Source organism: Eschscholzia californica, unplaced genomic scaffold (assembly GCF_041429995.1).
Source record: "Eschscholzia californica isolate CP2 unplaced genomic scaffold, dmEscCali1.0.p SCAF_6, whole genome shotgun sequence".
Lineage (NCBI taxonomy): Eukaryota > Viridiplantae > Streptophyta > Magnoliopsida > Ranunculales > Papaveraceae > Eschscholzia > Eschscholzia californica.
In genome coordinates, this window is record NW_028238483.1 from 27,247,123 (window position 1) to 27,257,603 (window position 10,481).

The following is a 10,481-nucleotide window of genomic DNA, read 5'->3' on the forward strand; positions in this document are numbered from 1 at the left end:
TTTTATGTTTGAAGGTCGCCGGCCGGAAATTTGGCCGGCCGGCGACCCCTTGCCGGAGAAGATGACGATGTGGCATTGTAGGTGACTTGGCAGAGAGAGGAAATGAGGTGGAGGAGTGAGAGTAACTGACATTTAAAGATAACGGAAAAAGGGGGCCATATGGGTATTTTTGCTAATTTAGGGGGCCAGGCGGGAAGCTGGTCACAAAGTTGGGGGCCATTGGGGAAATAACCCTATTATAAAAGGGTAAGAATGTAATTTTGGCTATAAAATCAAAAATGTCATTTTGACAACTTTGTAAACATGTCATTTGGTAAGAAGGACAAAAATGTCATTTGCCCAATATATAAGTAAAAATTTATTTTGTTAAATTTTATGGGTAAAAATATCATTTTGAACATATATGAAGATAAATATCAGGTTTCGAGTATCCGAATATATTAAAATAGTTTTATTTTGATTTCTGACTTTCCACGGAAACTAATTCCGAGGAGGAGCAAGGAATTAAAAGTGGACTATTTCATGGAAATAGATTCCCTAGGGAATTAAAGCCATGGAATTACACTTCGTATCAAACGGTGGAAATACCTATTTCCATGGAAATTCTTTTATTTCCATGGAAATGGGAGATATCAAACACCCTAAAGTTTATACTCCGATCGTGAAATTAATTGATTTGCTCACGTGACACTTAGAGATCCTTAAGATAAAAATTTATATAATAAATGTTGTCACATCAATTTAGAGATTCAAGTGAGTTTTACATTGTAGATGTCTTTAAAGAGAAACTTTAAAACATCCTACGTGGTATTAAGTTTTAGAATGGTCACGGCTTTAGGGAATAAAGAAAATTCTCCGGGGAATAAAGACTTTTCTTAAAACTAGTCAAATAAGATTGACTTTTATATTTCTTTTTTATTGCTAAGGGGCTTCTAATTTTAGAAGATGTTATAAAAAAAGGCTCCTTCATCTCATCACCTCTCTCTACCACCTCATCTTCTCGCCACCTCATCATCTTCTCCGGCGAAGGTCGCCGGCCGACCAGTTTTCCGACCGGCGACCTTCAAACATAAAAAAAAAATTCTCTCTTTCTCTCTAACACTCCGGCGAAGGGAGACCTTCGCCGGAGTTCCGGTCTGTCCATGAACAGACCGGATCGTTGTTAGTGGAGTCCCCGAGACTTGGGTAGAAAATTTTCCTTCAAAACAAAAAAAAATTGTGTAATTTCAAAGGTAAGATGAGAGAACGAAAGGAAGAAGAACAACAGAATATTGGCCGAGATGTGGGGAAAGGCAAGTTGTCAGGGTCAACCATCTACAGCATAAAAGAGCAGAAAAGGAAAGAAGAGAAAACTATATGCACAATATTTTTTGGATTCAAAATTTGTCCCTTTTTAAACTAGACATAGCTTATCATCTAAGCAGTATTGTTCTTTCACCTAGGTTTCCTTACATATTATTCACATATATACGGAGTTGACGATAATAGTTAAGGTGAGATTCTGTCTATCAGATCACATGCTCAAATCAATTGAGCATAGTTGGAGGGTTGCCGGTGTGAAGCATTCTCTTTAGCATGTCCATACCAAACGAAGAATCTGATGAACTGCACAAACCAACTAAGTCGAGTCAATCACCAACTAAATTACTTCAGACAGCAATTAAAGAAAATCACCGTTAAAGTTCAATATTAGTCGAAGATCTACGCTAGCACTTCAAACGATATCAACTTCTAATCAAACGAGTCATAAAGAGTCAGGGCAGAACAAAAGTAAACCAGTGGTGACCTTGGGATTGTAATTTCGTAGGGAAATGAAACACCCTCGCGGTTAGGTACTGGTGGAATGTGCTCCTTTTTTTCATTAACAAATTTTATGATCTGAAACAGAACTTCACGAAGTGATGCTTCTAAAGCTCCACGGCGAACACTTCTCTCCTCCAGTGCAGTCACTGTGATAACAAACATTAATTGCTAATATGAATTGAATCAAGGGCTGTGTCAATTGAAACAAGATTATAAAAGCATCACTTAGACACAAAAAATAAGAATGAAATGCACCTCCAGGATCTACTACAACTTTAGAATGATGAGATTTGACTGAATGTGGTTTTGGGTTAGGTATATTCAGATTGACATGCCAGAGTTCCCAATATAAGCGTTCAGTTTTGTTACTGAACCATGTCGCCTGCTTGTTTTTCACCTCGTAGAACGACAAACATATCTGCATCACCATATTACATTATTAAATATATTTGTACAGACAAAACAGTTTTTATCATTTCGATAATACAGAAATGTTTATCCTAGCTTATATTATTGAACTCCACAAGTACCTCCTACCATCAATAAACTAGAAAAGTTGACCTACTCGTATCAGAAAGCGATTAGGTTGCGAAAGAGGTGGCCGACTCACTCTGCTAAATATGTAATATTTGCATGATGCTAGTTGTGACTATTTAATCATAGTTATAAATATTTGAATCTGAATTTGCATTATTAACTAAAAAAACGGACAGAGATTTGTATAACCACTATATGTTTTACAAAATGACTAGTAATAGTGGTCATAGTTAAAGGCTCAATAAGATAACCATACTGTTCACCCCAGCTCGATGTTAAAACAATCTGAAAGGTGTAAGATTATAAACGTCTATGTTTAATATGTACATTAACAAATAAAAGAATATAAAAAAGTATAAATACGGCACTTCAAACTCTGAAGACATTGAAAGAAAATTCAAATATATGGCATGTGCTTTATTAAACTGAAGATCAGTTGTAAGAACCAATCACCTGACTTTTCTTGTTTGGGTGCTTCTCTACCCAACTAATGAACTGGTTAATCTTTTCATCAATTTTCTTTTCTAGTTCAGGATCCCCACATTGCACCTAAGCATAACAAAGTTCCTCTTATCAGTTACTGAAGAAGCAATGCAAGATTAGTGCCCAAATACAATGCATAAAATGTGTCTTTCACTTCCGCAATAAATCCAAATGTTTTCAGTGTCAAGCAGGGATAAAATGAAAACTACAGATTTCCCAATGGTGGATATCATCACCAATTATATTTTGTGACTTTGAGGCGATAAGCCGATAACTGTAGTTATTCATACCTGCTAAGCAATATTCTTTTATGCACAGCAAGGACTTCAAATTACAGCTATAATGGAAGGCAAACCAGAGCTGAATGATGAAAAAGTAGTCCTTCTCGTCTCATAATGAGACGAGGAATAATCAAGAGTTCAAAGGGGGTCTGACATTCTTCACGCCGAAAAGAGAGAGTGACAGGCTGACAGCCACCTCTGTATACTCATTTTTGGTATAGAATGTTAATTCAGTTTGTATGAAACTATAAAGGATTTTGTTTCATCCAATAGTTATAAAAGTAAGTATGCCGTACGAACAACAGGTAGGGAACACTTGATAAGATCAGAGCTACTTACATACGTAATTTCAAAAAGTTCAGAGTCAATGTCTTTGGGGCGCACAAGACCCAGAGCTCTATGGAACATAATCGTATGTAGTATGCCTGCATCCAGTAGTTGATTCAGATAAATGTCAATGACATATAGCAGTCTAATTAATAACAAACACAAATTGCAGAAAATCATAAAGGAAGCTGGAGTAAAGCAATGAAAAAGAAAGGCTCTTGCTCTGAGATTTATTCACTTATAACTTAATAGATATATTCGAAGGTTAATATGACAAAAGTTGACCACCAAATACATGTTAATCTACTGACTATAACAATTAGAAATGGGCAACCATAATTATTTGCTTGAGTTAGTTACCCGAAAATATAACCTCCTATAATTTGAACACACACCATTAATTTTTTTATCATCCTCGATCTTTTCCCATCAACATACTAAAATTATCACTAACATGCTGAGTAAGTGAATATAGATATTCAAGCATGTTGCAGGAAATGTTGAATTGACCTCCATCAATCAACCCATCGACGACTTCCACATGTGATGGTAAATTCGTAGCACCATTTTAACACTGCTTAAACGCCAAAGAATCACAAAGAGTGCCCATGGTAAGTTCGTCTACGGATGGTTTACATATGTGCATTCACAAAAGTTCCAACTTCAAACATCCTCGTTAGAGAAAAGATCCAACAGAAATTTGCATGCCCAAAACTGAGGTCCCTTATTTATCAACTGTAGGGTTCCTATACATTATACACACCATCTCCTCTAAATGAACGAAGGTATTATGGCGAGTAAGTTTCTATCTCTAACTATCTAAGACTAAAACACCACATGGACATTGAATAATAAAATCTGAACATATTCTCAACAACGGTGACCCACATGTCGAAAGGTCAAGGCCGAAATTACCCAAAACAGATCCAACGGCTCAGGACTCGGATTCTCGGGTCAACATCTAAGCACAAGACTGTAGCCATTGATGGTCATTTTCAGTTGATTTTGGCCTCTTTTTCCCAGTCTGTCCAACATTTTTTGAATTATTCCCAAACTGTAGGTTCCCTTTTGATAATAAAAGTATACATTATTGAGTATTTGACTTACCAACAAAAGATTTAGATTAAAACTGGAAAAAGAACAAAACCATTTTATTTTAAAGCAACTAAGCGACTACATTCCGATCGCTACATTCAATCTGCATTCCCCAGAAAATGATTCAATTTCAGTGTTTCCATTGCTGATTAAACTTGAATTTCCCCCAAAACAAACAGAGAATGGGAACCCAATCACAAGACTCTGTTAGCAATTCTAAGGACATGTAGAAGCTTTAAGAACTCATCAAATTCCCTTGGAAATTAAAATCCCATCTCTCCATCCTATATATTAAAACATGTCAGTCGGTTATGTGAGGTATAAGTCTGGCCGTGCATTTTTGTTGAGAGTTTGATAGAGATTACATCCGATTGCCGATATAAAATACTCTTTTTGTAATTGGAATCAAATTTAGAACAATACCCAAACATGACTAAAGAGAAAATATCATACTTCTTTTTTTTACAAATGAAGTCATTTCTTTACCAAATCCAAGTTCATCAATATAAGTTGAAATTTCAGAGATTGGGTATCTTACATCGAAGTACTTCCTTTATCTCGAAATGCTCCACTTGCTGAATACAAATACAAAACGTATAATCAATAGAATATCACATACAAACTATGAAGTCAGTCCCAAAATTAGGGATTCAAAAACCTAACCTAATCAAGAGAACTATTAGTAGTAGAGAGTTGGGGAAACTCACCAGTTCTTTAAGAGAGCAAACTTCGCAGTTCATTATGAGATAACTTACTAACTAAAACACGATCAGAATCTTTGATGAGTAATTTTGAATTCCTAAAATTTGATCTTCGAATTGAGAAAATTGTAAGTAGTCACTGATTGAAATCAGATAGAGACGAGATTAGGGGTCTTTTCAGGTATCGACTCCAAGGTGTAAACTCAACAAGAATATATTTCCGTTTCTTTTTCTAAGCGGAAGCTCTTCCTCCCTGAATTCCTGGGAACCAATATTTGACCCTACCTTTTCTTTCCCCACATTTTGAAAGTGAAACGTTTTCCAATGATATAATATCAAGAGTCCTTCGATAGTCCCTCATCAAAAAAAAAAAAGTCCTTCGATAGGGGTGGGAATCGGGCGGGTTCGGACGTCTTTTTGACGGGCTCGGGCGGATCGGACCGGGCATTTTGATGGTGGCCATCTTCTATCGGGCCTCTTGGTCGGATCATTAGTGGGCTTAACGGCCAGGTTACTATATTAGTGTAGTCTCCAGATTTTAGTATTTAGGGTTTCAATGTTTAGAGTCCTAGCATTCAAGGAAAGTATCCTTAATAGTTATCTTCTTTCTATATTTGAGTCTAACTAGGAAAATAAAATCTCTATATAAGAGAAGTCTGGTCTGTCTTGTTAAGCATTGAATTGAATTATCAAATACAAAATCTCCTTGATTGCATTTCTTCTTTAATTATTTTAGTTGTTTTTCGTTTATTCATCGTTTAATCGTTATTTTATCTGCTTTAATTCATTAGTTTAGTTTATAAGAATGGTGGATTCCATTACTTTTACGCTTCCGCAACAATCTACATCAGCTGGTATTCAGAGCCTCAAGAATCTAGGAACATATAAAAATTTTTTAGATACTTCTCATCGTGAACGTTGGAAAAATTTCCCACGTTTAGGTTGGGGTCCCTTTCGAGATTCACAACAACTCTATGTTGATCGAAAAGGTCAAAATAAAATTAATGTCGTTTCCAAAATCCCTATGTTTGATGTTCAATATCATATACAGGGGCGGAACCAGGATTTTCAGCTAGCCAGGGCAGGCTTAAAGTTACTGTAAATCAAACATGTAAATAATATGTATATGTGTACGAATTTGACAAACTATTATACATATATGTACGAAATCTTGATAATCTTACATGAAACAAAGTAGATTAGTAGTTAGAAATAGAGAGAGAGATGAAAAAAAGGATAATACTCTCCAACGAAGAACTAGGTTTGCAAACGCGACGTCAGGCACGAGGTGAAAACGGAGAGAGATGATGAAAATACCAAATCTCTTGTTTATCCTCATAAAATTGGTAACAAAATGAGATGTAATCACGATGAAAAGAAAAAAATATAACAAAAAGGTTACTCAAGGGGCTATTTTGGAAGCTAATTAAAATATGAGGATCATTTTCGTGAGTTGGTCAAAATAGTGGGGCAAAACGGAATTAACTCCGTAGTTAATAAGGAAGAAAAATATAAAATTACGAGAAGATGCCCGCAGGTGAGTTCGAACCTGTGATCTCCCGCACGCAAGACAAGGGATTTACCACTAGGCTACGGCCTAAATTCTGCTTTACTTCTCTATTTTTTGTTTAAAGCTCATACTTCTCTATGAGTTTTTAGGAATTCCAGCCTGGGCCATTGCCTAGGTTGGACTGCAAATAGGTCCGCCCTTGATCATATAGATTTTTGGATTCAACAGTTGGAAGATTGGTTCATAAACCAAGATGTTAGTGATGAAGATAAGGTTTTTGTCGTTGAACAACACTTATCTGAAAGAGTCTACGACAAATTCAACGAGATGCAATGGAGACTCGTTGATCAATGAAACTCCTTCATTGATGATTGGAATCAATTGAAAAATATTTTTCGATATGCTTTCTTTCCTTTGGATGAGTATTCATCTTATGCCGAATCACAAATTGATGCTAGACGACAACCACACATATTTTCTCGACCACTATTGTTACAGGAGAAGTTCGCGACAATAAGATAGATGAGTTCTTTCAGACGAAGGAAGAAGGAAACAATTCGTCATTCTCCAGTCCAGGCCTTAATTCACATGCACTTGTTTCTGCTTCAACTTATTCGAACAAATTATTATCCGAAATTCCTTCGCCTACCATGGTCGATACTGTCGAAGGAGATGTTCTTGATAAAATAAATACTAGTTTCTCAATGACGGAGGAAGAAAAGTTTCTTAAGACGAATCAAGAAGAAGTTATTCAATATACTAACACAAGCCCGAATAAATTGTTTGATCCGTATATGATTTCGGGAGAAAAATTAGTTGTTTCGAATCATAAAATTCTTCCGCAAAAGTTTGTTCTCGATCATAAAAAAGTAATGGACCGTCAAAGAGTGGAGAGGATAGAATTTCGATTGAAAGAGGACACGCTAGGAGAACCCTACGGAGGTGTTACCATAGCCAATCATGCAACAGATGGTGGTCATAATTTTAATGTCGGGAACCACGTGAGTTATGAAAGTATTCCTATTACTTCTAACCTGATGGTGGTCAAATCATTCTTTCAAACCCCTCAAAAGGTGTATAGTGACTTGGAGGATGAAGACATGTCTGAAATAAGGGTTTTGAAAAATCAGAAGCTTTTCAATGGAGAGATTAGCATTGATTTTGATGTTCTTCATAGCTCTTCTTCACTTGTTGAAGCAAGAATAAGAAGTGTTTTACGTGATGTTACTGATGAAGAATCAAGAAATAATAGTCTGGCATGTATGTCAGGTATGATAAAGGGAAGAAACAACAGTGAGAATTGTGCTTTTGGCATAAACAATATCTTGTTTCTAAGAGAGATTACAAGGTTATTTGATACCGACTTTGAATGTCAAGAAGTTTTGGATGCTATCATCGACATATTCTCGGCTCTACAGAATATTTGTCGAGTTGTTCAGCAGTACAAGAAGGTATTCGACCAACATCATGTAGAACCGAGGGTTACAAAAGGGTGCGCTAAACCGTGGCGATGAATACATGGAACTGTCCCGATTAATTTCCTTTTCGGCATACTTGGGAAGTGAAGCTATCGATGGTTACTGTGAACAAAGAGAAAGTCGTATAAAGTATGAAATCACTGATAACTATAAACGTATTGCCGATTTTGGTTTTAGGAAGACTCATGGACCAATTCAATACTGTTGGGTCTATTCCTGAAACTTAGTCGATGATGCCTATCACATGTTCCGTAAAATGTTCCTAAGAGGTTTTTCAACTACCCGGTTATTTCGGGTAAGGAAGATTTAACTACGGTATTGCCCAACTTAGCAAGTTTTCATAAAGTTATGATTTACAAACTTCACGGAGATGAACGTGGGAAGCTAGTTTTCGAGAGTCATGGCGACACTATATATTTCTATATTGTTACCTTTCTTAGAGTTGGTTTTGTTGATACTTCATCTCTTGGTAAAGAACTTTGGGGAATTGCTACAATAAGTCTCTCTTCATATTGGTTCATGTTACTTCAAACCTTGCAGATTGTTAAGTGACAAACGCTACTGTGGGAAGATGGCACGATCAACATTGTTTTTTTTTCACTCGTTGGTCGAAACCTTGATAGGATAATTAATGCTTTTGCACCACCAGGAAACAATTGACAAACTTCAATACATATTTTATCCTGACCATCAGATTTAGTTTTGTAGTCTTACTTAAGATTGGATGATTCTGTAGGAAATTTCTAAAGTAACAGCAAAACTATAAAAAGAAAAATATATACATTTGTCAACAAAACATATAATTTACTAGAAATGACATGTATAATGGAGTAAATTATGCATATTGTTTGTTAAACTTCATAATGTGTTGAGAGATAAAAAGAACTTTAGTTTGAATAACAAGATCACTGTTATGTGAAAAAAAATATGTATAATGTGCAATAAATTACATATAATTTTTGGAACATTACACAATGTTTTCATTCTGTTACAGTATAATTGTACGAAATCTTCAGTGGCTCAAATGTGTAAAGCGCAATAAAGTACATATAATTTTTAGCACAATACATATTGTTTACATTTTGTTACAGTAACATCGTACGGAATCTTCTATGGTAGAAATGTGTGATGTTCAATAAATGCACACACATTCATGTAAATTACACATCGTTTACATTCTGTTACAAAAAAACGTACGGAATCTTCTCCGGTACAAAATTGTGATGTTCAATAAAGTACACATAATTTCGTATAAATTATAAATCATTTACATTCTGTTACAAAAATCGTACTTAATCTTCTCTGGATAAAAAATGGTATCGTTACTGGATCTGATATCAAGAGATGTTCTAAACATCAAGATCTGTAACCTAAATCTAATGAAAAATAAAATAATACATGGATACAAACATAGCATAATCAAAGATAATGAATTAGTAAACAAGGATTTAACATTAGCATCATAAATCGGTTATGAAGATCTTAGAGAGAGAAAATCATGAACAATGAGGATTATTTGAAACGATGATACAGAGATGAAATCGATTATAATGAAAATTATAAATATCTTTAAAGATGATGATGAAAAACATTAAAAAGAAAGATTAAACTTGTTACTTTAACCTCAGAAGCAACTGTTGACCTTAACAATGGTTCGAACCTGAATCTTTGATGATGGTAATCGAAATAAACGATGGAGTTTTCAGCTGGTCTAATGAAGATGAAGCAGATTTCTAGACTAAAAAATGGAGGTTGAAGAGATGATTCGGTTTTAGAGAGAGAAAAGTAACAGATTTCTGTTTTGGAGAAGAATGAAGATAATGGTTGCTTTTCATATAATCGTGATTGGAGAGAGAAGGTGAGAGATAAAAATGGAAACGGATATTTGGAGATTTTGAAGGAAAATCAATTTTTATATATAAGGAAGGTTAGTTTAGGTATTATGATTTATTATGTATTCTAGGGATTCGTGTTTTCTCTCGAGATGGATACAAATGGACTAGATATCCATATACATTAATATTTTGGTTTACAAACCTTTTTTAGGATTAGAGAGGACTAAATGTGTGTTTAGGGTCCGGTTTTTGGACTATAAGCCCAAAATTCCTAATATCAATCTAATGTGATGTATAGGGTATATAATTAGGAGTGTTTTTTTTCGAGAGAAATCGATTAGGTTCTACGTTAGTCGTTACAAGACATTGATACATCACAAATATGTGATAAGCACGACAAGTTAAACAAAGAAATGAAAGAGGCCTTAAGG

At 35.1% G+C, this 10,481-nt stretch overlaps 1 protein-coding gene across 1 annotated transcript; it reads right to left on the minus strand.

Annotated features, from left to right (window-relative positions):
* Positions 1 to 1,357: 1,357 nt before the first annotated feature.
* LOC147533055 (autophagy-related protein 101-like) lies at positions 1,358 to 5,553 on the minus strand. The gene is made up of 7 exons (XM_086649563.1): positions 5,234 to 5,553; positions 5,065 to 5,101; positions 3,444 to 3,529; positions 2,794 to 2,889; positions 2,059 to 2,221; positions 1,787 to 1,949; positions 1,358 to 1,605 (listed from the first exon to the last, which is right to left on the minus strand). The coding sequence occupies exons 1-7, from the start codon at positions 5,264 to 5,266 to the stop codon at positions 1,527 to 1,529; spliced, it is 657 nt and encodes a 218-aa protein (XP_086505689.1). The 5' UTR covers positions 5,267 to 5,553; the 3' UTR covers positions 1,358 to 1,526.
* Positions 5,554 to 10,481: the final 4,928 nt, after the last annotated feature.

Bases quoted from the DNA above. Each gene is read 5' to 3' on its own strand.
- LOC147533055 (XM_086649563.1), bottom strand. From the start codon at position 5,266: ATGAACTGCGAAGTTTGCTCTCTTAAAGAACTG. The intron at 2,222-2,793 runs GTGATTGGTTCT...ATGGTGATGCAG, and splicing joins ACCCAAACAAGAAAAGTCAG to ATATGTTTGTCGTTCTACGA. The intron at 1,950-2,058 runs GTGCATTTCATT...TTGTTATCACAG, and splicing joins AGTTGTAGTAGATCCTGGAG to TGACTGCACTGGAGGAGAGA.